A 26,921-nucleotide genomic window follows, 5' to 3' on the forward strand; every position below is an offset into this window, starting at 1 on the left:
GCTTCACGTCCAGTGTTCCATTTGGGACAGCACTTACCCACCGTAGTGTGCACTAGAGAAAAGTGCGTAGTGCACACTATGCACTATGCACTAAGGAATTGAGCTGGAAAGGCTGCAGAGTAATGCATATAAGACCCTCTGTAGCCTGAGAGAAAGAGGTATGTGACCCCTTTTCCTGGAGAATCTTCAGAAAAAGAGGGTGTGGTTAGAAAGCAGTAAGTGTGTTGGAGGAAAATGCTACAACAAAAAAAGTGGTCCCTGAGGACCAGAATTTAGTTACCTGGGTTGAGGTAAAGAGTGCATAAGAAATTTGGAAGATCTAAGAAAAAAGACAAACGTGTTGCAATGAAAATCTTGCCACACCTAGACTAAGCTGTGATACAGGTCAGGCTTTAGATGAAATAATAGTCCAGTTTTGTTTATGCTGAAAGAATGAAGATGGACAGATGTTGCATTGTGTGAATTAATCTTTTTTTTTTTTTTTTAAATAAAAATTGTAAAACAGTTTGTGAGAATTTGTTTGTTTTCTATTAATGTTGTAAGCAATCATCTTGCGAGCAAGAGTCTGTGGACCTCCTTCACCTGCACACTGTTTACAAGCCTGTCTGGCTGCATAGGTGGCTGAGTTTAATGCTCTCAGACCTGCTGTAACAAAGGCAGAAGCTGCACAGAAAGAACAAGTGAGAAAGCAAGTTTTTCATTTGTAAATCTACAGCTCCTGGAGTAATGCTCAACAAAAACTGTGCCTTTCGGTGCTATATGTCATCAGGCTTCTAGTGCAGCCACTGTGGATATCTAGATAAAAGATAAGGAGGTCCTTCTGGTACCAGACTTGTTGCTCTTTGTGCAGGTCATTGTTTTGATTTTCAAAAGCAGATAAAGTTATCACCTCACAAAGTGTTCAACTTCTCCTGCTATCCAGCTGTTTTGTTGATTGTGTTAGACTATTGTATTGCAGTTTTACTGAAATGTTGTTAAATAAATCACTTAAGAAAATCAGAATCTTGTATACTTTATTAATCTCAGAAGGAAATAGTTTAAATCAATTGTTTGTGCATGCTAAAATACAAATAAAGTTTGATTTGATTTCAAATACCCAATGAGGTTCTTTGCCATTTTCTTGTTTCCAATTAGTTGGCATCTATGCTTGTTTTTTGTTTTTTAAAACTAGCTTATGTAATAGGCTGCAATGCATCTCCAAGTGGCTTAATCCAAGTTCTTTGGATGAGCCATGGCTGGATGTTGAGCAAGCATTGTGTGAGGATTTAGTCATCTCTGATTTACCATTCATCAGCTCAACTGTCAAGTCATATAAGTGTTTCAAAAGCATTAACATCAGCTCCAGTTTAACGGCTTGGTGGGAATTCCTGAAAGTAACCAAGTCTGCGCTTATTCCATGTAAGCTCACACCCATCTGGAACAATCCTGACTTCCTGCAAAACAAAAAGATGATAAACTTCCCTCAGTGGAAGAATAAAGGAGTAAAGCAGTTAGAACATATAATAGAAAATGGAAACTTTCTGCCATTTGATGCAATTTCTTCACGGTATGAATTCAGCAGCACCAAATTCTTAGAATACCACCAACTTAAATCTATTATAAGTAAGAAATACACCACTGATCAACTAAAATTACAGTTATCTATCAGGGTTGCAGAATTCTTAAATCTTAAGGCCCCGAAGCTACTATCCAAAATATACAGATTACTATTGAAGCTAGAAGATTCCATCTCTCTCCCAACTTCTAAATGGGAAGCAGACTTATCCAGTAACTTCAATCAAAATGAATGGTCACAAATCTGCTCAAACACATTCAAAATGACTAAGAATTCAAGCATGCAATTAATACAATTCAAAATTCTACACAGAACTCATTATACAGGACACAGGATGTTCAAGATGGGTCTGTTACACTCACTTATCTGTTCACACTGTACTGACAACATGATTGACAGCTACTACCATGCCTTATGGTCTTGTCCACCTGTCCAGAGATTCTGGCTCCAGGTATGTAAAGATCTGTCAGACTGGTTTAAATGTAATATCCCTGCAAACCCCAAATTGTGCCTATTGAGTCACTTAGGTGAAAATAACATAGGGTTTAATTTAGCAAAACCAATCCTCAGCAGCCTGTGCATTGCAAAGAAAACTATCCTTGTGAACTGGAAAAGCAAACAGAATCTGTGTATCCAGCAGTTTAGAAATCTGTTATTAGATTACATCAGCATGGAAATGATGTCTGCCTCCTCAAAGGATCAGTCAGTTGAATTTCACTCTCTCTGGTCTCCTGTGATCAGCTCCATCACTTAGTGTAGGGGGGAGAGTGTGACCTCATCCTGCTCGGGGCTGGGGAGTGGCTGGGTGGCTCAGGTGGCTATGGGTCTGGGGTGGACCCCTGGACGGGGATCTTGGCTGCTTCATTACTGGGGGGGCTAGGTTTCCAGACCTGGCGGGAGGCCTTGGGTTGATCAATGGTTGGAGTTGCCTTGCGGCGGTGGGGCGAGGTCGCTGGCGGGGGCTGGATCGGCGGGTATTGGCTCCGTGACGGGTGGCCGTGCCACTGCGGGGTGGGCGGGGTGCAGGTCCTGGGCTCCGGTGCCCGGGGCTGTCCCCTGCTTCTCAGGGATGGGGGGGTCGGCCCTGCCGTGGGGGGTTGGGCTGACCTGGACCTGCCGCTGCAGTGGGGGCGGGTCCGTGCCCTGGTGCCTGGCAGAGGGGCCCGGGCCCAAGATAGTTGAGGATGGGGGGGTGCCTGTGTATATATGGGGTGTGTATGGAGGAGTGTAGTGGTACATGAATGTATGGGGGGTAGGGGTGCGTGTATGTGGGAGCGTGTTGAGGCATGTATGTGTGGGGGTGTAGGGGTGGGGGTTTAGGGGAGTGCGAAAGTACATGAGTGTGTGGGGTGTAGGGGGGGTACGTATGAGGGAGTGCGGTGGTGTATATGCGGGGTGTGTATAGAGGATTGTAGTGGTACATGAAGGTATAGGGGGTGAAGGGTGTGTGTATGCGGGAGTGTGTGAGGGGTGTTGGGGTGGAGGTTTAGGGGACTGTGATAGTACATGAGTGTGTGGGGTGTAGGAGGTGTGTGGTGGTTTATATGTGGGGGGTTTATGGGGAGTGTAGTGGAGCATGAGTTTGTGGGGGGTAGGGTTGTGTGTAAGGGGGAGTGTGTTAGGGCATGTATGTGTGGGGGTGGAGGTTTTGGGGAGTGTGATAGTACATGATTGTGTGGGGGGTTGGGGGTGTGGATGAGGGAGTGGGTGGTGTGTGTGTGTGTGTGTGTGTGTGTGTGTGTGTGTGTGTGTGTGTGTGTGTGTGTGTGTGGGAGGGGGTAAGGGCTTATGTGTGGGGAATCTGGTGTTAAATGCATGGGAGATAGGGGTGTGTATATAGAGGAGTGTCGAGGTGCATGTTTATGGGGGGTAGTGGTCCGTGTGTAGGGGGGAGTGGGGGGGTGCATGTGTATGTAGGTGTATAGGGGGGTGAAGGGTCATGATTATGAAGGGGGTAGGACTTCAGTGAGAGAAGTGGGGAGTTGTGGTGGTTTGTTCTAGGGTAGGTAGAATGGGAAGGGGTGTTTTGTGGTGGGAAGGGGGGTGAGTGGGATGTAGGGTTTTGGAGGTGGACTAAACTTTTGGCCGTGTATCTGTTAGAATGGGTGTGTATGTGTACAGATGTATGTGTGGGTCTGTAGGTGTGTGTGTGTGTGTGTAGATGTGTGGGTCTGTAGGTGTGTCTGTGTGTAGATGTGTGTGTATACTAGGCTGATGGTGAGGGGGTGTGAATGTGTTGGTGTGTAAAGGAGGAGGGAATGCAACGTGTCTCTGGGTGGGGGCGTCTCCTCGGGGTGTGGGGGCGGTGGGCCCTTGGTCTGTCTCTCCTTCTGCCGCCCCTCCTCTTCCTTGCCCCCCCCCCCCAACTTTTGCATGTGGTTCGTTGGTGCCTTCTGGGGCCGGTGGCGGCTCTTTTGTTGGTGTTGCTGAGGGCCCTGGTTGTTGGGGCAGCTGCCCTTGGCCTGTCCTGGCCTTCGGGGGCCCCGGGAATGGGGGACGTGCCTCGTGCCACAGGTGGCTCATCTTCTTGAGGGAGGCGCACTTCCCTCGGGACCTAAATCCCCGGACCCCCCTCCTTCCCTTCTTCCACCACACACAGGCAGGGCGTTGGGAGGTGGACACGTTGATCTGGGTGGTGAGAGAGGCCATCAAGGTGGTCTCCATCGCTGCACCCGGCATCGGTTCACCTCCCAGTTTTAATTACACTTAGTCAACATTACACAAAAAACACACACTGACAACACATGGACATATTTTGGGGGGCGGGCCATGCAGTGTGCGGTGGGCGGGGCTGCTTTGGTGGTCCCGCTCCCAACATGATGTGGTTACTTCTTCCCAATTTTAATTGCAAACAACACACACTTCACAATCATTCATAAGCTGGGAGGAGGGGGAGTCGATGGGGTCCTGCCACGCCCCTATTTCCGGGGCTGTGCCGGAGGAGTTTGGGCGGGGGAGTGGTGCTGTTCAGGGGGCCTGGGTCTGGGCTGGCCTGGCAGGGGTGGGACTGCTGCTGGCCCTGGGTGGTGCTGGATCGGCTGCATGTGTGAAGTGGTGGGGGGGCATTGACAGGGGTGGGGGGTAGTTGTGGGGCCCTGATCGGGGCCCTCCTATCCCCTGCTCCCCCGGGGGTATCTCACAGGGGACACGTTGGGAAAGACAGGGGAGGGCGTGCATGAGCCAATGGATGAAGTGGTGAATGAATGTTAGGGTAGAGGGGGGGTGGGGGGGGATCAGGGTGAAAGAATTTAGGAAAGTGGGTGGCTGCTAGGATAAGAGGAAGGGGGGGTGTATGCAGATGGGTGGGGGTGTGTATGTGGGGCTATGGTGGTGGTACGGGGAAGTGATGGGGTGGGTGTACAATGAGGAGTGTGAATGTGGATAGAGGGGTGTAGGGAGGTATGTGTGTGTGTAGAGTGGGGTATGCGTGTATGGAAGAATGGGTGATTATAGAGGGAGCAGGGATGTATGTGTGAGGGGGTGTGTGTGTATAAAGAACGGGGGTAGGAGAGTGTGAGTTTGAGCGTGTGTAAGAGAATGGGTGGATAGGGTGTGTTTAAGGAGGAAGTGTGGATGCGTGTGTGTGTGGGTGGGTGCATGTGTGTGTGTGTGTGTGTGTGTGTGTGTGTGTGTGTGTGTGTTTGTGTGCATGGGGGAGGGTCTTGGTGCTCGGGGAGTGCTGCTGGTGCACTGGGGTGCGGCCTGGCTGCCGCTCGGTGGCGGTCTGGGGATCCCGGCCCTCCGTCGGTGTGGGCTGGGCCCTCTGCCTGCGGGGGTGGGGGGTTGCTTCCGGGCTCTTGGGGCTGTGGCGCCCGCGCTCTGTCTGCCCTGGGTGGCCGGTGCCCGGCGGGGCCGGTCCTTGCTGGTCCGGGCCTGCTGGGGCCTGTTCCCCCTGACTGCGGGGGACTCTGGCTGGGACCCCCCTCTGCCGCCTCCTGGGTCGGTGCATGGCTGGCTCCGGGGTGGGGCGGTTGGGGTCTGCACCTGGGGGTGGCTGCCGATGGCCCTGGTCTCGGGGGTCCTCCTGGCGTGCCTCTTGCCTTTGTGTGGGAGGGGTCACACTGGCATGATCTTCTCTGAACACGTTCCACTCTGCATGTTCTGCATGTGACACAGTCACCGAGTCGTCTGCAGGTTTATTCACTAATAGCAGCTAGTTTTCTCATTTCTGTTTGTTTCTCATTTATATTTAACTTTTTACATTCATAGTTTAGTTACTATGATCTAAAGTTGGCTTGTATGTGTATGTATATGTGTTAATACTGGCGAGTGCGTATATGTTTGTACGTATGTATGTGTGTGCATGTGTGTGCATAGAGGTGTGTGTGTATATGTATGTATGTGTATATGTATATGTGTACATATGTATATATATATATGTGTATATATATATGTGTGTATACGTGTGTGTATATGTATGTGTATGTATGCGTGTGTATGTGTGTGCCTGTATGTGTGTGTATGTATACATCTGTAGGTTGTTTTCTTTCTTTTTGTTTTTGGGTTATTTTTTAGTTTTGTTTTTTTTTCTCTCCCTTTATCTCTTTCACTTTTCTTATGAGGTGTTTTTTCTCCTTTCTCTTTCTGTCTTTCGTCTGTCCTCTCTGGTCCAGCAGTACAAACTCTACAATTCAAACAACAATACAAAATAAATATAGAAATAAAATAAAAATTCAGAAAGTCAAGGGGATATCTATAAAGCTTGCCTTGGCAGAGAAAATTTGCTCAGCAGAACACAGCATCCAGACCATCATTCTGCTGCCTAAATGCTGGACAAGACAAAAAAAAAAAAAAAAAAAAAAAACTAGCTTTGTGCAAAGCAAAACCCACGTGCTGTGTTGCAGTAGTGTTTGAAAGATCCATACCTGTTTGATCAGTGAAAACTCATTATCATCCCAGAAATTAAAGAGAAATAACATAAAAACATGCTGAGGCTTTGTGAAGGTGTTGTCAGATGCAACTCTCTGGACAGAATGCAGCCCAATCACCCGACTACTGGCTGGGATGTCTTATCAGTGTGAGAGCTAAACTTCAAAATGCAGAAATGAGAAAAGCTTTAAACAGAAATCCTACTTTTGGTTCTAGTTCAAGTACGTTTTTTTTTTTTTTTTTATAGTTTGTTCAAATTTAAAACACTGATTGATAATGCTGCTGATTTCGAGTTTATTTTTTAAAATGGTATTTTCAGTAGTAGAAAGTCAAGACAGAGGCTTTGTTATCGGTGAAGTTAAAACTGACCTCAAGCTGGAGTATCTTCAATCACTCTGACTCCCATTCCAGATGGAGGGGAACCCAACATCTGAGCTTATCAGCCTTGTGAACTGTTTGTTTAAACACATGACAATATTAAACCTCATGATTGTTATTGAGCTGCGGGGCCGTCTCAGTACCCAGACAACTTCTAACTGCTCAGCCTAAAACGTAATGCGTATGAACTCATACGTAATGCGTATGAATTTAAGTGACTTCCCTTTCTTAATTCGTAGTTAAATACGACATCGGCCCTCTTTGATGTTATAACAGTTTTAAGATTTCTGGGAAAACTTACCAACAGGTTTACGAGTGTTTATGGGAATTTTTCACCATTCTTCCAGAAGCACATTGTTGGTCAGACACTGATGCTGAACTAGAAGACCTTCCTCGTGGACTCCACTCTAATTCCCCCCCAACGTGTTCTATCCCGTGTGTCATGTTGAAAGAGGAAGTAACCATCCCCAAACTGGTCCCATAAATTTTGGAACATGTCTTAGTTTACTGAAGCCTTCAAAAGATCCTTTTCCATTAGTATCAGCTTGTCTCAACTTAACTAGCCTCGGCTTGAGATGTACAGTTTTCCACTTGGCTTTTGTACCTGTCTACTGGTACATTTTTTGCATCTCCTCAGCAGCTGTTCTAAGCGTGTTGAGTCGGGTTGAGTGTGACGTCACCAGACTGCGTGCTGCTATTGGTCAGGGGCGTGGCCAATCAGATGTAAGAGTCAGGGAGTGACATCACCGGAAGAGCAACTTCAACTTGCAAGTTGTTTAAACTACGTGACAAGCAGTGCCACAACAAAAGTCTGTTCTGGTGGTCCAAGACATTGGTGGAGAGATTTTCTTGCTTGGTTGCTGAGGAAAGGATAAAGAGGGAACTTGATGGAGTGACACAAAATTAAAAGATCTATCAAGAACTTTCCAACTCAATGGCTACAGGTACCAAAGAAGTTTTCAGTAGTGTCGAGTCAAACTGAAAAAGCTCAAAACTCACTATTGGCAGGTCAAGGACCCCAATGGTTGGAGTGGATCAAACAGGCGAGACTGGAAGTGGCTCCAACAAATGGACACAATAAATGGTCAGCGACCGGCGAGCCATAAACCAAGTAGCATATTGCCTCTAGGTCCTGTGTTGTCATAGAGCTTGTCGAGCACAACACTGACATCACAGCGACTTTGCACAAACCCCGCCCATTTTAGACCTGGTACTAAATTGTAATGGAAAAGAAACAGGAGCAAGCAGAGACGAGTTGATACTAATACAAAAGAGGCAAGAGTTCCACTTCTCCAGCATGGGGGACAAGACCCCCGGGTCTCTGATGACTGCAGGTTCAGCTTCCAGACTTTCTCCAGGTCATCCTGGAGGCCTTGGAATTGTGTCAGTTGCTCATCTTTGTTTTTCCTCATATTTCCATTACTGGGGATGGCTATATCAACCACTACGGCTTTACTCTGCTGCTTATCCACCATTACTCTGTTGGTAAATTGGCCACTACCATTTTGTCAGTCTGTATCTGGAAACCCTATTTGATAATTTACACACATATATACATATATGTGTATGTGTAAATATTATCAAACAGTTCCACTTCCCCTACTGATATCATGATACAAGACTGTAGATACAGTCCAGTGTTTTTAATGTCTGGGTACCCACATAAATGACTCACTAACAAGACAGTCTGAAAGCAACTATAAACTTTTACGAAAAAGGTCACTTTTGATGACTATTGAGGTCCCTATTGATGTTTTACAAAAGGTTTCAATGTTTTTATTGCTCCTGGTGAAACCAAAGACAAATTTCCTGCCTTGGTGATTCAATCAAATATTTCTAATTCTAATTCTAAAATACGTTACAATAGGTTTTTTTTTAAAAAAAACAAAAACATTAATCATTATATGATGAGCAACAGCAAGCTTTCAAAATGTTTTTATGCTAGCGTTAGACACCGATCATGGACGAAACAAATGAAGCGTTCAGGTCCTTGCTGTACAAATGGAAGACCCTGAGGCAGATTCAGGTGTTTGTTGTGAATGTATGACCCACATATCTTGCAGATAGCTTTACACTGCACCTCAATAAAGTCTTTCAGATATTTTTAAGCATTAAACAAGTGCAGGAAGTGAAAATGGGCATAATTATAAACACAAGAACTATTTATTGAGTTATTGGTGCCCCAAATTGACTTTTCTCCTATGATATAACCTGAAGTTCTCTGAATGCCATAAAGTTTTTAAATTTAGTTTTCTTTATAACTGTATGTGTCCTGAAGGTAAATTGCAGGCATTCCTTTGAAACTACTTTGTAAATATCTTCCTTATTTATTCCAAAAAGAATTTAAACCTTGTTGGGATGAGCTCCAGCTTCCTGCGACCCTGAATTGGATTAAGTGGTTAGGAAAATGGATGGATGGATCACACAGCTGTTTTTCAAAGCAACAGTTTTATTTTTTATTAAGATTACAGTCAAAGAAACAATATATTGTAATAGTTACCAGAAATGTGAAGCATTGTAGTCACAAATCATGGAAAGTTAAATCACCCAGCGGTATGTAAAAATCAACATGGTACATACTTTAAATTTTTTCATAACTGCTTCATTAAAAGGTACATGAAAGCATAATTTGTTTTAATTTACTGTTTTTTCCAACATTGTCATATAAATCCTACATTTTGTTTCCTATAATTAAGCGTCTTTTCATCTAAATTCTTTATGTGGCTTTACCCTGTTTCACAGACTCAACGCTACCTTCCAATTAATCGATCTATTCCAGTTTGGACTTCTTTGCCCTTTTCAAAGATCTTATTAGGCATCTACAGAAAACCCAAATGAATCCAATTATTAACAAAGTAAATGCCACAAATACTGCCATCACATCTAGACAGTAGTAGGCATACCAGGGTAGCTTATATGACCCTGTGCGTAGATGCGCTGCACCCTTGTGCCTCATGACATACTCTATCCAGAAAACAGCATTATCAATGGCTTTTATTGGTTTGTCATGGTGAAGCTGTGACAACCTGATCATATTCTGCTTGTAGGGTTTTTCTGGGTCGACAATATTATTCAGAGCTCTTATCAGCGTCTCAACATCCATTTTTGTCACTTCAACTATCTCAGCAACACCACGGGCTTTCATGCGCACCATGTTGTCATACTGGTCAAATATGAGGGGTATACCTAGAACCGGCACTGCGTGGTAGATTGCCTCATAGAGGCCGTTGGTGCCCCCATGTGTGACAAAAGCCCTGGTTTTGGGGTGGCCAAGGATGTCATTTTGAGGCAGCCATTCAACCAGCATGGTGTTGTTTCCTAGAGTGGTTGGTCGTTTCCCAAGATGCCTCCACAGAATCTTCTGAGGGAGGCTGGCAAATGCTGAGGCAAAGGTCTCCGTTACCTCTGGGCCAAGGTCGCTGAGTAGGGTCCCCATGGTCATGACAATCACCCCATGTTCACCAGAGCTCTGCACAAAGTCTTCTAAATCTGATGGGAGAGGCTTGGAGGGCTTGCCCTGGAAGCCTCCGATGTAGACCACATTGGGCATGGTGGGACGAGGAAATTCAAAAGTAAAGTCAGCCCGCAGCAACCAGATATCCGCTTCTTGGATTAGCGACAGGGTGTTGACGTTGCGTCCAAAGTAACGATCACAGACGGCCTGGTACGGAGGATTGGAGACAAAGTGGTACATGTACACCAACATGCCATGATAGATCACATTACTGACTCTCTGGAAAAAGTCCATCTTGTCAGAGTAATAGGAAAACAAAGCAGGGACGTAGGACAGTGGAGAGGGAGCGATGGCAAAATGAGCCTCTCCTGTAAATATCCAACGTACGTTTAGAACCAAGGGGAGCTTGAGATAATGTGCCACCAGCACTCCAGCTGGGAAAGCTGGATCTGTTAAAACAAGGTCGTACCCAGTTTCCTCCAGCTCCCTCATCAGTGTCTTATTCTCAAACATGGTGACAACCAGATTTGCCACAGTTTGCTGGTTTTCTCTAATCAAGTTGAATATATGTCTGTAAAACTCAAAAAATGCCCACACTGAGCCTTGATTTTGACTGATTTCCAATGATCTCTCCAGGAAAGAATTCATAAACTCTTGGCTCTCTATGTTCTGGGACTGTTCCTGGGGAATTGTGATGGAGGTGTAAAAGGGCGAAAATTCAGAGACGTACCAGCTGGTGGAGGAACGAAGCACAGTGATTTGATGGCCCTGAGAATGCAGGGCCTCAAGAAGGATTTTCATGTTAATCCAGTGACTCCCATCCACTGGGTAGACCAACACCTTCCCACCATCCCCACTGGAAGGCAGGGACACAGAAATCAGCAGGAGGAATGCCACAGCCGAATATGAAGCCATTCCTGAAAAGGAACACAGAACACAATGATTACTTTTAGGTTATTCTGAGCAACTAAAAGGACAAAGTATTCCATCTCTCTGAAATCTCACAAATACATCAGAAAAACTTCTCCTGCTGTAACTCATGGATGTATAAACTACTTGCATGATGCTGTGAGCTGTGTTATGCAAAGTGATCTTCAAGGGTTTAACAGATCCCAAAATAAAGACTTTAACGGACTGACACCAAAATGTACGAGTGACTTTGTCAGACTTCTCCTTACGATGGTTTTTCATGGCAGAAAGTTCAGTATTACTAATGTTGGACTTGACATCTGCTGTCGATATCATTGATTATACTCAGCACAACTCCTATTTGCATTTTTTTTTTTTTTTTATTTACAAAAAAAGGAAAATGTTTTATATATTGCCTGAAAACTTTGTGGCATAAACAGGACCGTATGGTTGGGCGCAGCAGTTTCAATCACCAACACGTTATCTTGAGGATCATGGCTTAAAACGTTTGGGAACCACAGCTCTAAATCACTCACTTATTCTCCTGGTAGTATCTGTTACACACTGAAAAGTACAGTCCATCAAATGGGAAAGAAAAATCCAGTTCTTTATCTGTAAACTGCGAGGAACACAGCATCCAACACTGGTGTCAGTCCAGGAAACCAGTGGCCATAAACCCTCAAATTACTCGCATTATGGTTCAAACTTCCTGTTCCTTGAGCTGGCCACCATTAATAACGAGGTCAGTTATTCAAGATAAAACCTTCATGAAATCATTGGATAAAATTTGTGATACAGTTTCACATCTTTTCATTAATTGTCACTAAAACCCTCACATATCAGTCAACAACACCAACTTACAAACTGCTCATGCCTAGAGACTGCAGAGGCTTTTATTTGTCTTCAAATGTATAAAAACACAACGAGCACGTGTGGTTGGTGTAGGAAAATACCTGCACTGCATGTAGTCTCCCATATAAATGTGCTGCACTAAGTTTTATTTCTAAAGAAATTGGTTAAAATAAAAAAAAAAACATCAGACTGCACAATCATCAAAAAAAAAAAAAAAGTCTCAGTTTGCAGGAGATTAATCTGTGTTCCTGCTTAAAGCTGCCATTTGCTCTGTGCCCACTCTCTTTGTCCAATTTGTCCTGAAATTGTTAAGTAATACTGAGTAAGGTCAAACCAATTCAAAGTCTGCACAGCATGTAGTTTTATCTGTTATGGGAGACATATGATAACACAGTTCAATGTTCAGTCATACACCAGCAGCTGTTTCTGTTTAGCAAGCTACCAACTGCAAATTAGGATAAATGCAATTCCAACACAGGATTATATATGTGGTTGCATAAGAGGGTTTTTAGCAACCCCCCCACATGAGTAAAAGTTTCATTACAGCTGCAGTTCTTTCCTAGAGCAAATATGTAACCTGTATAAGACAATCTAGAGGACTGCAGACATATGGGTCCAGATACGTAAAAAAGTTCTTAACAGCTGTTGGTAAAACGGATTCTCACCTCAAGCTTTAGCTTCAGTCTCTCTGACCTTCAGCGCAAACGAAAGGGGATCCAATGTCCAGTCATGCTGCCGTCCTGCAGAGCTGCATGTAAAAACACAAGTGAATGTATAACTTAATGATCCTCACTGAACTCTTCCAGTGGGCTGCGTCTGAATCCAAACATGCTTCAGCCGTGCCCTCTGCTCATAAATACGCTGTGCACGTTATGGCTCATTTGTTTTACTCACCTCTGCAGCAACTCTGAAGCATCCAAACCCAATCACATAACGGCTGCTCTCCATCTTCCACAATCGATAAGCAGTCTTTAATAGACCAATAATCGCCTTCCACATCTCCATCGTTCTGAGTTTGCATCTTCTTCTCATTTATTTTCCTTCAATGATAAAAGTAAAACTTTATCTTCATGGAAATATAAATAATAACTTTAGACAGTGATCCAGATGAGAAACAGCATCCAGGTTTATGTGCATGAGGAGAGTTACCCGCCAGTCTGAGGTGTGAGAGTGCTTTATATCTTTGCAGGAACAATGGGATTATTAAAGGGGTAGTTTGGCCTCCTAATCAGGTCTGGGAAGTACCCTGGCATACAGCGGCCAAACCTGATCTGCTGGCAGGCCAGAACAAAACCCCAAGAATACTAAGCAATAAATGAACAAACAAACAGAAAAAGCAATATTAAAGTACTTAGTAATATAAAAACAGCATCTTAAAGAATAAAACATACATTATGTTGCCATTTATGAGTGCTTGTTTGATTGCTTTTTATCTATTTCTGAAGTCTGGTTTTAAAACCAGGAAGACTGGAAGTTTCTCTCGGTTTCTTCCAGCAGTTTGTGGCCCTTATGGAGGAAACTGTTTGCCTAAATGAACTGCTCTGTACTGCAGCAGTCTCCTTTGTGGGTCACTCTGGTTGCCCCACGGCTGTTCCCCTTCTGCTTCATAAACTCATGGAGAGACTTTTAAAGCCACCTTAAATGTTTGGCTTTAAACTGGCTTTAATGGGATTTTTTCTTCACTGTTTTTTTTCCTCTGCTTGTAGTTTATTGCTAGTTACACTAGGAACACAGAGCTGCCACCTCTGAAACGACCAGGCTTCATCTCTTCTCATGCTTATTATTAAATAAATCCATGAGATTAAAATAAACTAAATGTTGTTTATGCAGCTCATCTCATTTTATGTTTTACTTTCATAAATGATAATTTGTTTGTGTATTTTGGCATCTTTTGGGGTTTTATTTCTGCTGCAACTGTACAAATGTCCCAACTGAAGGTCAAAGGAGGGATTATTCTGTTCTACTCCCCCCTCTGTGACCCTGCAGAGGTTCAAGTCTGCTCAATACTTACTGCCAGTCTGACCCGGGAAGTTTAACACTATCACATCTGTTTGACCAACTTCCACCAAACCCAGATAGGGCACATAGCAAAGGATTGTTTCAGCTGATGGAAATGAGTCCCGATGCCAACCTGGACTTATCAAGTCTCAACGACATCATGAGAAACTTATCTGGAGGAAGGTGCTGATCCCACCTTTGTCCACTAGGTGGTAGTCTCTGTCCGTCTGTCCAGAGCAGCTTTCCGCCTCCACCGCTGGCAGCATCCCCTCCTCCCACTGCCAGGCTGTCAGAGACCAGCAGTCATTTAAATCACATGTAGAAAGTCAGCTCTGCTGGTATCAGACCACAGAACAGCTGCTCTCATATTCATTTTTCTTGCTACACTTTATTATGATCAACAAAAAACTACGTCTTTCTGTTTGTCTGCAGGTTTGTTCACTGCTTCATACCACTGTTTGGTTTTTTCGAAAATCAGAATATTGATGCTTTATTTGTTAAAATCTGAATCTCAGAAGAAAAACTGCAAATCTCAAAGTCCTGACATTTAATCTAATTTCAAGCATCCACAGAATAATCTGGAAATTTGGCAGTTTCCGGCTTTAAACTGATCCTAAAACAGATTCGCTAAAAGAAGATTAATAATCAACAGCTCTGATTACTGACCTGCTTCAGATACAGATGTTTTATTCAGCTGCTATGGGGAGTTATGGGAGGGTAAACTGGGATGTATGTGATGACAGAATGAAAACGTTACTCTGACCGCCACAACCGCTGCTTACCGCATCACACTTCTTCCGTTCTTCCCTGTTATCTTCCTCTGCGACACACTCCTCTCACCCTCTCTTCCTCTCCCTCTGCATTGTCTTGTCAGTCACACTCACTCGTCCTGAGCTGTGGACAACAGAGGACATCATTATGGGAAATGACTGTGTTGCATACCAGTTCTGATAATAAGACCGTCTGCAGCCGTGCAGTCATTACAGGGAACACACTCCATGACACGCACTCGCTGTTCCTTTCCATCGCTCCTCCTCTTCCTCAGCAAACTCTGCTTTGTCTTCCTAACAGTCAGGGTTATGGATCCAGGATCCAAGACCACCTTTTTAGTTTTGCTTTAACCGAATTTGTTAGATCTTTTACATTGTTACGTCCATTTTAGTGTGTGACGACGTGTTTTATTTTAATCTGCATGACGTTTTATCATGTGAAGCATTTTGTGTTGCTTCTGGCCTGAAAAGCTCTATAGACATAAAGTTTGCTTTGATTTGATTAACTCTCACTAGAAATCAGAGAACCTTTTGCTTCTGTAAATTATAACAATCATTGTTATAATCTTCTGTAGATTATAACAATGAGCTGTGCAGGGCCAGAGAGCAGTATCTATCTCTCATGATTAACAAGAATGTCAACGATTCCCGCACTCTGTTTGCTATGATAGAAAAACTGACAAATCCTCCTAAACGGTTCAACCCAGACCTCCTCTCCACTGAGAAATGCAATGAATTAGCTCACTTTTTTAGGGAAAAAATTAAAACAATTCGACAAAATATAAATGTCACATATTCAAACAAGAAAGCTAGCCTGTGTCCAAAACTTGGAAATGACTCTGATGTTATGTCAGAATTTAATATGATTGATTTAAAAATTCTACAAGAAACAGTTTTGCATCTGAAATCAACAACATGCGCTTTGGACACGATACCATCCGACTTCTTAAAAGTAGTTTTTACCTCTGTAGAAAGTATCTCCTGCTTATTGTCAACAGCTCACTGGCATCAGGTATTTTCCCCAAGTCTCTAAAGATAGCTGCTATTAAGCCACTCCTAAAGAAAAGGACTCTGGATGCCTCTGTAATGAACAGCTACAGACCTGTCTCTAAACTCTCTTTTATATCCAAGATAATTGAGAAAGTTGTGTTCAATCAGCTTCATGTCTTCTTAAATGAAAGTGGAAATCCTGATAAATTCCAGTTCGGCTTTCAATCTCATCACAGCACTGAAACAGCTCTGGTCAAAGTCTTAAATGATATTAGGTTGAATATGGATTCTGGTCAAGTGTCAGTCTTGGTTCTGCTGGATCTCAGCGCTGCATTTGATACTGTAGATCATAGAATTCTGTTGGACAGGCTGGAAAACTAGGTTGGACTCTCTGGAGTTCTCCTTAACTGGTTCAGGTCTTATTTAGAAGGCCGGAGTTATTTTGTTACAATTGACAGCTATGAATGTGAGCGAGTGGCCGTGACTTGTGGAGTACCTCAGGGGTCAGTCCTTGGACCTCTTCTGTTCAACTTGTATATGCTCCCTTTGGGTCAAATAATACAGAACTTTAACATAAATGATCACAGTTATGCAGATGACACGCAGCTTTATGTGTCTTTGTCACCAGATGACTCCAATAGACTTACTGTGACAGTGTTTGGAGCAAGTAAACACCTGGATGAGAGAGAATTTCCTTCAATTAAATCATCAGATCATAAATCAAATAAAAATTATTAAAAGGAAGATAGGCTGAAAGTTAGAGAGCAGATTTAATCCACATAAGTCTTTAGAGTTCTACATGTAGAGATTCACCTCTACTGCAGTTTGTTCCCCCGGATCCAGCTTCACAGCCGCATGTCCATGTTTAGTCTGGACTCTGGTCTGGACTCTGGTCTGGACTCTTATCTGGACTATGGTCTGGACTCTGGTCTGGATTCTGGTCTAGACTCTGGTCTGGATTCAGGTCTGGACTCTGGTCTAGACTCTGGTCTGGACTCTGGTCTGGACTCTGGTCTGGACTCCGGTCTAGACTCTGGTCTGAACTCTGATCTGGACTCTTGTCTAGACTCTGGTCTGGACTCTGGTCTAGACTCTGGTCTGGACTCTGGTCTAGACTCTGGTCTGGATTCTGGTTTAGACTCTGGTCTGGACTCTGGTCTAGACTCTGGTCTGGACTAGTTGACCAGTCTTTGGATCTATGAGCTCTACTTGGTTTCTATTCTCTGAATGTATCACAGATGGATTCTGGTCTTAAACCGATCTGGGATTCTGTAAACCATCAGCAGGGTTTTAAAATCTATCCAGTGACTGACTGGAAACCAGTATGAACTGGAAACCAGTATAAACTGGAAACCAGTGTATACCTTCCACATGCTTGAACAGAAAAAACCTTGCTTCAGACGAAGCTCCGATATCACTTCCCACTAAAACCATTCAGGCTTGATGGTTGTCTTACCGAAATGGTGAACTGGTCTCTGCAGCCTGGAGGCAGGACGTCTGCACAGGAAAAGGCTCTTCTTCCACATCTCTCCATGTTTCCCTTCAAACATCTTATTAACTTGATGATACCCAAAGCTTGATGCCCATTAGGCAAGTGGGCGTGTTTTTCTGCCACCAGTGACTGTGGGTGTGCTTACAGCCTGAAGAAAAAAGCATTAATGTGTATCAGGACCCAGCGGGAGCCCAACAGTGGGAACGAGGAGTCCTAAAGAGGTTTTAATGACATTGTAAAAACTTCTTTGTAAGTGTGTGAGAACCATGTCTTGGAGGCATGAAATGCACTCAGCTGACATCATCTCCTGCTGCTGTTTCTGTAGCAACTGGACTGAAATGGTCCTGGAGACATCTGTAGGGACACACATCCACAGCTGCAGCCGCCCTGCAAGAAGGCAACGTTTAGCCTCTCTGAATGATAAAAACACTTCTCATTCCCTGCCTTCTCGAAAAGGGTGCAAGTTATGTTGCAGATGGACCTCTGTTGTAGTGCTGATGGCGTCCAGGTGAGTCTAGATAAAATTATAGAAGCTGGCGAGACGTGAGAGAGCTGACGTGTCATCATCATGACAAACTGAAGTTCGCAGGAGAAGTCCGTCTGTGGACAACTCACTGAGAACAGCAGATGACTGGGTGATTGGGGGGGGGCGTCTATGTCTCCAGGGCGCCAGGCATCTGGTGAAGCAATGCTTTATCTCTGGGACGGTCTGGTCCTGTTTGGTTCTGAGCAGGTTCTACCAGGAGACAAGGACAGCTTTTGGGTCTGCCGCCATAGACTGTATATAAAAAGATGGACGGAGCCTCTGTGACATCACCCGTAGGTTTCTGAAGAGCTGAATTGAAGCTCGGTGGGCGGTTCCTACCATCGCCATCTTGGCAGGGGCATGCACATTGTCTCACCCGGAAAATACAAATATGGGCAAAGAGGTGGAGCTGAGAGGGGGGCTGTGAGCGTCATGGTAGATGATTAACATCGAGCGAACTCCGAGTTTTCTGTAGCTAAGAGCTAACCGAGCTAACCCGGAGATAACAGGAGCTAACCAGCTAATGGAGGTAAGCGGGCTAAAGCTAAGTCACATTGTTCACCGGCTCAAAACCGCGGTTGTTCTACGTTCTTCTGACTTGAAGCAGGAGATTGGGTACCTGTCAATCAAAAAGACACAGCCCTAAATGTGCCAAATTTCTAGTTTAAATTTCTTTTAAACGGGCGAGTTAACCCCTCCCCTTCCTTGCCCCTCCCACTTTTGCATGTGGGAGGGGCCTTCTGGGGCCGGTGGCGGCTCTTTTGTTGGTGTTGCTGAGGGCCCTGGTTGTTGGGGCAGCTGCCCTTGGCCTGTCCTGGCCTTCGGGGGCCCCGGGAATGGGGGACGTGCCTCGTGCCACAGGTGGCTCATCTTCTTGAGGGAGGCGCACTTCCCTCGGGACCTAAATCCCCGGACCCCCCTCCTTCCCTTCTTCCACCACACACAGGCAGGGCGTCGGGAGGTGGACACGTTGATCTGGATGGTGAGAGAGGCCATCAAGGTGGTTTCGATCGCTGCACCCGGCATCGGTTGACCTCCCAGTTTTAATTACACTTAGTCAACATAACACAAAAAACACACACTGACAACACATGGACATGTTTTGGGGGGCGGGCCATGCAGTGTGCGGTGGGCGGGGCTGCTTTGGTGGTCCCGCTCCCAACATGATGTGGTTACTTCTTCCCAATTTTAATTGCAAACAACACACACTTCATAATCATTCATAAGCTGGGAGGAGGGGGAGTCGATGGGGTCCTGCCATGCCCCTATTTCCGGGGCTGTGCCGGAGGAGTTTGGGCGGGGGAGTGGTGCTGTTCAGGGGGCCTGGGTCTGGGCTGGCCTGGCAGGGGTGGGACTGCTGCTGGCCCTGGATGGTGCTGATCGGCTGCATGTGTGGAGTGGTGGGGGGGCATTGACAGGGGTGGGGGGTAGTTGTGGGGCCTTGATCGGGGCCCTCCTATCCCCTGCTCCCCCGGGGGTATCTCACAGGGGACACGTTGGGAAAGACAGGGGAGGGCGTGCATGAGCCAATGGATGAAGTGGTGAATGAATGTTAGAGTAGAGGGGGAGTAAGGGGAGGAATCAGGGTGTAAGAATTTAGGAAAGTGGGTGGCCGCTGGGATAAGAGGAAGGGGGGGTGTATGCAGATAGGTGGGGGTGTGTATGTGGGGTTATGTTGGTGGTACTGGGGAGTGATGGGGTGGAGTGTGAATGTGGATAGAGGGGTGTAGGGAGGTGTGTGTGTTTGTGTGTGTGTAGAGTGGGGTATGCGTGTACGGAAGAATGGGTGATTATAGAGGGAGCAGGGATGTGTGTGTGAGGGGGTGTGTGAGTATAAAGAAGGGAGTGTGTGAATGGGGTCTTAGTAGGGGGGTGCATGTTAAAGTGTATAGAGGGAGCTTGTGTGTGTGGGGGGGGGGTTATGAGGTGTGTATGTGTGTATAGGGGAGTATGTGAGTGGGGGCACGGGGGTAGGAGAGTGTGAGTTTGAGCATGTGTAAGAGAATGGGTGGATAGGGTGTGCTTAAGGAGGAAGTGTGTGTGTGTGTGTGTGTGTGTGTGTGTGAGTATGTGTGTGTGTGTGCATGTGTGTGTGGGCGCGAGTGTGTGTGTATGTGTGGACACGTGTGTGTGTGTGTGTGTGTGTGTGTGAGTGGGTATGTGTGTGTGTGTGTGTGCATGGGGGAGGGTCTTGGTGCTCGGGGAGCGCTGCTGGTGCACTGGGGTGCGGCCTGGCTGCCGCTCGGTGGCGGTCTGGGGATCCCGGCCCTCCGTCGGTGTGGGCTGGGCCCTCTGCCTGCGGGGGTGGGGGGTTGCTTCTGGGCTCTTGGGGCCGTGGGGCCCGCGCTCTGTCTGCCCTGGGGGGACGGTGCCCGGCGGGGCCGGTCCTCGCTGGTCCGGGCCTGCTGGGGCCTGTTCCCCCTGACTGCGGGGGACTCTGGCTGGGACCCCCCTCTGCCGCCTCCTGGGTCGGTGCATGGCTGGCTCCGGGGTGGGGCGGTTGGGGTCTGCACCTGGGGGTGGCTGCCGATGGCCCTGGTCTCGGGGGTACTCCTGGCATGCCTCTTGCCTTTGTGTGGGAGGGGTCACACTGGCATGATCTTCTCTGAACACGTTCCACTCTGCATGTTCTGCATGTGACACAGTCACCGAGTCGTCACGCAGTTTTATTCACTAATAGCAGCTAGTTTTCTCATTTCTGTTTGTTTCTCATTTATATTTAACTTTTTAGATTCATAGTTTAGTTACTATGATCTAAAGTTGGCTTGTATGTGTATGTATATGTGTTAATACTGGCGAGTGCGTATATGTTTGTAGGTGTAGGTGTGAGTGCGTGCATAGAGGTGTGTGTGTGTATATGTATGTATGTGTATATGTATATGTGTACATATGTATATATATATATATATGTGTATATATATATATATATATATATGTGTGTATACGTGTGTGTATATGTATGTGTATGTATGTGTGTGTATATGTATGTGTGTGCCTGTATGTGTGTGTATGTATACATCTGTAGGTTGTTTTCTTTCTTTTTGTTTTTGGGTTATTTTTTAGTTTTGTTTTTTTTTTCTCTCCCTTTTCTCTCCCTTTATCTCTTTCACTTTTCTTATGAGGTGTGTGTATATATATATATATATATATATATATATATATATATATATATATATATATATATATATATATATATATATATATATATATATATAAAATATATACACACACACCTCTATGCACACATACACACACATACATACGTACAAACATATACGCACTTGCCAGTATTAACACATATACATACACATACAAGCCAACTTTAGATCATAGTAACTAAACTATGAATCTAAAAAGTTAAATATAAATGAGAAACAAACAGAAATGAGAAAACTAGCTGCTGTTAGTGAATAAAACTGCAGACGACTCGGTGATGCAGAACATGCAGAGTGGAACGTGTTCCGGAAAAGGTGATCATGCCAGTGTGACCCCTCCCACACAAAGGCAAGAGGCACGCCAGGAGTACCCCCGAGACCAAAAGAAATGGATTTTTGAATTTGGTCTTTTTAACATGGGAGTCTATGGGGATTTGCTCTGTTTTGCAGCCCCTAGTGGATGAAGGGGGAACTGCAGTTTTATGCACTTCCACATCGGCTTCACTCTTAACCGCCGGAGGCTCCGTCCATCTTTCATATACGGCCATTATATGAAATATAAGCCATTATTCATGTTGTCTTTGTCATCACTGTTATGATTGTGGCAGCTGAGTGCGTTTCCCTTTCCTGTTTCCATTTCTGTTCCTTTGTCTCTTTATCGCTCTCCATTCTACACCCTCTATTTCACCCTTTTCCATTTTGTTCTCCCTTTCAGGGTTGGCATTAATATATTACTTAAATGGGAAAGAAAAATACTTAAAGACACAAATAAAATAATAAAAGTGATATAAAGTGTCAGAGGCAGACAAACATGTGAGATGCCTCCCAGCATCCAGTATAATGCTGCATATAGACCACCATTCTGCATGTCCTGATGCTGGACTGGATTTAATGGAGAGAGAACAGCAGAGGAGGTTCTTTAATGTGTTGATGTGAGAACTAAAGGACATCCACAGTACAGTGAGTGGAAAGCAACGTACAGGTCTACAAGAAGCGCCTGCACACTGACATGCACCGTGACAACATGGTGTCGGTTGATCCAGAGATTTTAACACAGGCAGAAAGTTGCTAACATGGAAACTCTCCATGCTGAGGAGGATGTAAAGCTTTGTTTACATAAAACTACAATTTCATCTCAGAGGAGGGAACAAGGAGCTGAGGGTTCATTTCTTTCATTGAATTTTCTGCCATTTGTTCCTGAAAGCAACACCATTTTAAAGCTGACCAGACTGACATGCTGTGATTCTGAACTTTAAACAGACAGTGGTAACATGAAGAGTTTAAAGGAGAAAAAAGAAAAACAGAAACTTCTTGGTGATATGATGGTGGTGATAAAGTGAATCTGGGCATTTACAGCTCTACATGGCAACACCTGCGTCCAGCTGGACTCACAGCGGTCCGACCGGCATTCATCTATAAAGTCCTCTGTTTAATTTCTTGTGTTGTTCTCACTCTCAGACGTGAGACATCTGCTAAATGGCTGTAGAACAGAACCGGACAGAAATCAACAAAAACATCTTTGGCAAAAGAAATGCATGAAGAATTTACATCTTGAATGACAGCAAAGCTTTCAGATTCTTTGTCTTTCAAACTCAGAACGAGCTAAATAATAGTGTTTCAGTCAGTTTGTCAAGTGTCACTTACTTTGGACAATCAGGGGTCCTTAAACTACAGCCTCCATTAGACTCTACTGATCTCATAGATGTCAGAAGCTCTTTGGATGTTAAACCGTCCTCTGACTTGCAGAAAGAGGCTCTCTTTCTCTCTCCAAACCAAGTACGATGAATGAAATGCCCTCGTTTGCTATAATACTGGTGCAGGTACTAACTCACTGCCCTCCACTGCGCTGGAACACCACGTATAGATGTGCTCTTCACTGCAATTCATCATCACCTTCAACCTGCATCCACTTCAACAAACTGCTGCCGGCTCAACACGATGTTTCTACAGAGAGATTTTCAACAGAGTATGACTTCAGACTCATCATCATCAATACATTCCTTGAATTTGTTGCCCAGTTTGATTCATTTGTGGGACGATATAAGCTAATATCTGCTACACTCTTCTCATGGACTGACCCTGCATCCCTCAGGGTTCAGTCAGTGATGCCTCAAACGGGTGAAACTCTTGCAAACTATGTCACGTTGGTAGTTAAGGCCCATTTACATTTGAGACAGAAACCGGATACGCAGATAGACACACACATTGGTTAGCTTTCCATCACATGAAAAAACAGAACAATACCACCAGAAATGGCGGGGGCAGTGTTGAGTTGGACAGCTGACACACACATACAGGAAAGGAACAAATCAGAGAAGAAGAAGAGAAACAGGAAGAATCCAAGACCACAAAATAAAAAGCACCCGAAGAAGAAGCAGAAATTGAGAAAAGCGAGACTGTGGTTCTCTTCTACATCTTTTTTTCTACTTTTGGACCAGTTTATAATGTTGCATTTCCAGTACGATTGTTTGTGATAAATCCTGTCTCGACAAAACAAATCATGTCTACATGACTGAATGTATTGAATTGCTTCCATGTGATTGGCTCCTTTTGTATGTGTGTTAACAACCAGTTAAAGAAGTGTACCAAATAAAATGACTGGTATGTAGCAGTATGTAGCATTCAGGGGTTTGGAAATCATTGCAGCCACAATGAGATTTATGTTTTTTACTACATCCTAACTCATTTCTAGTCAAGCGACAATCAAAGAGCAGCACTGGTGAAGAGAGGTAATACCTGCGATGTATTTAGGTGACTAGAGTTAAATATAGAATGAACTAATGCTAAATATATGCAACAACACCACGGTCATGTGAAAATAGCCTTATCTGTGCTAGGTGATGCTAGACGGATCGCATTTACAACATGCTTATGTTAGTCTTTCCACAGCTGGCAGGGAGGGGAGGGCATGGGAGCCTGGCCTTGAGCTGGGACAGGAATAGACATGAGGACTGTTGTCATGGAGGTTAAAATAGTGGACAGCCTCAGCCGTCAGCAAGGTGGACAACAGTAACACTGGAGTGTCAATACAAATCATCTGTTTTATATACAAAGTGCTATAAGAAAATAAAATGAAAGAAGGTTGCTATGCCAACAAGCACACACACAAACACATACAAGGTAGGGCTATCATGAAACCTAAACAATGACAAGTACAAGAAATAAGTCAAATATAATAAATTTATCAATTCATTCATTAAAATAAATCATTATCATCATCAATGTTACTGTCAAGTGAGAATGTTATATCAACTTAACTGACAAGAAAACCTGTAAATAAAAGTCGAGTTAAATAGATCTGACATAAAAGAACCAAGTGTTGGATCAGACATCATGTTTTCTGGTAGATTGTTCCAGATTTTAGAGGCAGAAAAAGCAAAGAATTAGTTTAAACTTCCCGGATAAAAAGCAAACTTGACCCAGATGATCTCAGACGGCTCGGTGGCTCATATTGTGTCTGTAAACCAGATCTTTACTTTGGACCAGAACCAGGGCCGGATTAAAAGTACACAGGACCATGGGCCCAGAATGTTCTAGAGGCCCCCTTCCCCACTGCAACATTGTGAAAAGTGGGAATGGTACACTATGAAACAACATTTCTAACATCTCTCAGCCAATGGTACCACTAGCAACACAGTGTAACTATCTGACTTTTATGTACATTTTGTTTCATGTCCAAAATGCTGGTGTTCGCCCGACATGGGCCCCAAGTGGGCGTGGGCCCCTGGGCCTGTGCCCATGATGTCCATTGGATAATCCGGCCTTAACCAGAACCACCCAAAGTCCTGTAAACCAGCAGAAACATTATAAAAACTCCGGTACAGAAGGTGAAGACAGAATGTTTCTGTGGACATGTTGGACCAGTTGTAACTGGTTCACAGCCATTATCAGTATCAGGGAGGAATATTTCAAACTGAAAAACTATTTGAAATTGAGAATTATTCAACCATCCCAAACCAGTCTCCTTGACAGCTATGGAACATATTTTATTATTTAGTCCGGTGTTCAGTGGTCACAGGAGGCAGAGACAAAAGTTCCAGCTGTTTCGTGGGATGAATCTCAGCAGCAGAGACCCAGTACTGGCCCATGACATAACATGGTTATTTACAAGTTGTAGAATTGAACACAGTGCCAGTCGTCTTCCTCACACTCCTCGGTTAAATCCCGACCCCTCTGAGGTGGAAGCGGATGTGCGATGGCTAATCTGCATGTCATACTCTGCTGAGTAGGGAAGGTCAGGGTGGTTTGCTCCCCACATTTGTTTATCTCTTTGCAAGTGGTGTTGCAGGTTATTAGCTCCAGTTTTATCTTCATGTATTCATTCCTGTGGCCTTGGTAACCACGGTGACACAGACTGCCTAAACAACACAGTGTTTATCGTGGCAGTGGCACTTCGCTCTGTCAGGCATCGGCAGTGTCATCCTGCTCCCACATGGGACCCGAATGAACCCGCAGAAGACAAGCACCGGATTTTAAGTCCCACATCGCTCATCTCCTCTTGGAGATGGATTCATCTTCCACGACATTTGCAGCTGGCTTCCTCGAGGTCTGTGTGTCGCCCAGGCAGTGTCAGTAAGAACCAAGCAGGAAACTCCGGCGGTTAAAAGTGAAGCCGATGCGGAAGTGCATAAAACTGCAGTTCCCCCTTCATCCACTAGGGGCTGCAAAACAGAGCAAATCCCCATAGACTCCCATGTTAAAAAGACCAACTTCACAGCAGAAATAAACATCTTTACAGTCTGGTTCAGGAATCCAGTTTAGGTCTAATAGGTCAGGTTTACCTTCATGAAAACTGTGGGGGGAGTGAATTTTTTTCTAACTCGCCCATTTAGAAGTAATTTAATCTCAAAGTCTGGCATATTTAGGGGCGTGTCCTTTTGATTGACAGGTACCAATCTCCGGCTTCAAGTAAGAAGAACGTAGAACAACCGCGGTTTTTAGCCGGTGAACAACGTGACTTAGCTTTAGCCCGCTTACCTCCGTTAGCTGGTTAGCTCCTGCTAGCTTCAGGTAAGCTCGGTTAGCTCTTAGCTACAGAAAACTCGGAGTTCGCTAGATGTCAATCATCCACCATGACGCTCACGGTTCCCCTCTCAGCTCCACCTCTTTGACCATATTTGTATTTTCCGGGTAAGGCGACACACATGACGCTGCCAAGATGGTGATGGTAGGAACCGCCCACCGAGCTGCAATTCAGCTCTTCAGAAACCTACGGGTGACGCCACGGAGGCTCCGTCCATCTCTAAATACAGTCTATGGCAGGGGTCGATAACCCAAAATGTTGAAAGAGCCATATTGGACCAAAAAAACAAAAAACAAATATGTCCGGAGCCGCAAAAAATTAAAAGCCTTATATAAGCCTTATCATGAAGGCAACACATGTTTTATGTATCTATATTAGCTATATTAGCCTACTATCAAAATGACTAAGTTGGCTCCAAATACATAATGAGCCTTAATGATAAAATGTTTATTTTCCCTGCAGTGCATCCTGTAGAGAATGACGCACCACGTGATTACTCTGTTGTACGATGCCGTCTCATTTTTAACTTCATTACTGTATTAATGACTTATGTTTCGTTGCATTGATGAAATTAAAAAAATGCAATATAGAAATCCGATTTTTTTATGTCATTTTTATTTTGAGGATTCGAAAAAAAACAACAAAATGGAACGAGCATAACGCGCCCCTTATCTGGGTAACAAACAGAGCACAATAAAACGCAGCCTGCATTTATAAAAAATAAACCAATAAATCAAATTAATACAGTTTGATTTCTGTGCAAATGCCAAGCAAGTCAGTGCAAGGATAAAACGCAGCAGCATCCTCTTCTCTTTAGACACGCAACCAACGCAGCTATCCTCCGACCTGAGCACCATTACCACGTGTCATTCCAGATATATACTGATAAAAATCAGAAATCATTTTATAAAAACATCCACTTTGTTACTCAGTCTGTGTCCATGAAGGAT

The 26,921-nt window shown here is 44.5% G+C and overlaps 1 protein-coding gene across 1 annotated transcript; it reads right to left on the reverse strand.

Annotated features, from left to right (window-relative positions):
* Nucleotides 1-9,407: 9,407 nt before the first annotated feature.
* Nucleotides 9,408-14,808, reverse strand: LOC306754869 (UDP-glucuronosyltransferase 2B17-like). Its single transcript, XM_079238984.1, has 5 exons — nucleotides 14,798-14,808; nucleotides 14,212-14,301; nucleotides 12,912-13,057; nucleotides 12,683-12,765; nucleotides 9,408-11,173 (listed from the first exon to the last, which is right to left on the reverse strand). Exon 5 carries the CDS (start codon nucleotides 11,169-11,171, stop codon nucleotides 9,573-9,575), a length of 1,599 nt encoding a protein of 532 aa, XP_079095110.1. The 5' UTR covers nucleotides 11,172-11,173; nucleotides 12,683-12,765; nucleotides 12,912-13,057; nucleotides 14,212-14,301; nucleotides 14,798-14,808; the 3' UTR covers nucleotides 9,408-9,572.
* Nucleotides 14,809-26,921: the final 12,113 nt, after the last annotated feature.

The sequence above is a fragment of the Telmatherina bonti genome, assembly GCF_933228915.1.
Source record: "Telmatherina bonti genome assembly, chromosome: 4".
Classification (NCBI taxonomy): domain Eukaryota; kingdom Metazoa; phylum Chordata; class Actinopteri; order Atheriniformes; family Telmatherinidae; genus Telmatherina; species Telmatherina bonti.

Bases quoted from the DNA above. Each gene is read 5' to 3' on its own strand.
- LOC306754869 (XM_079238984.1), bottom strand. From the start codon at position 11,171: ATGGCTTCATATTCGGCTGTGGCATTCCTCCTGCTGATTTCTGTGTCC.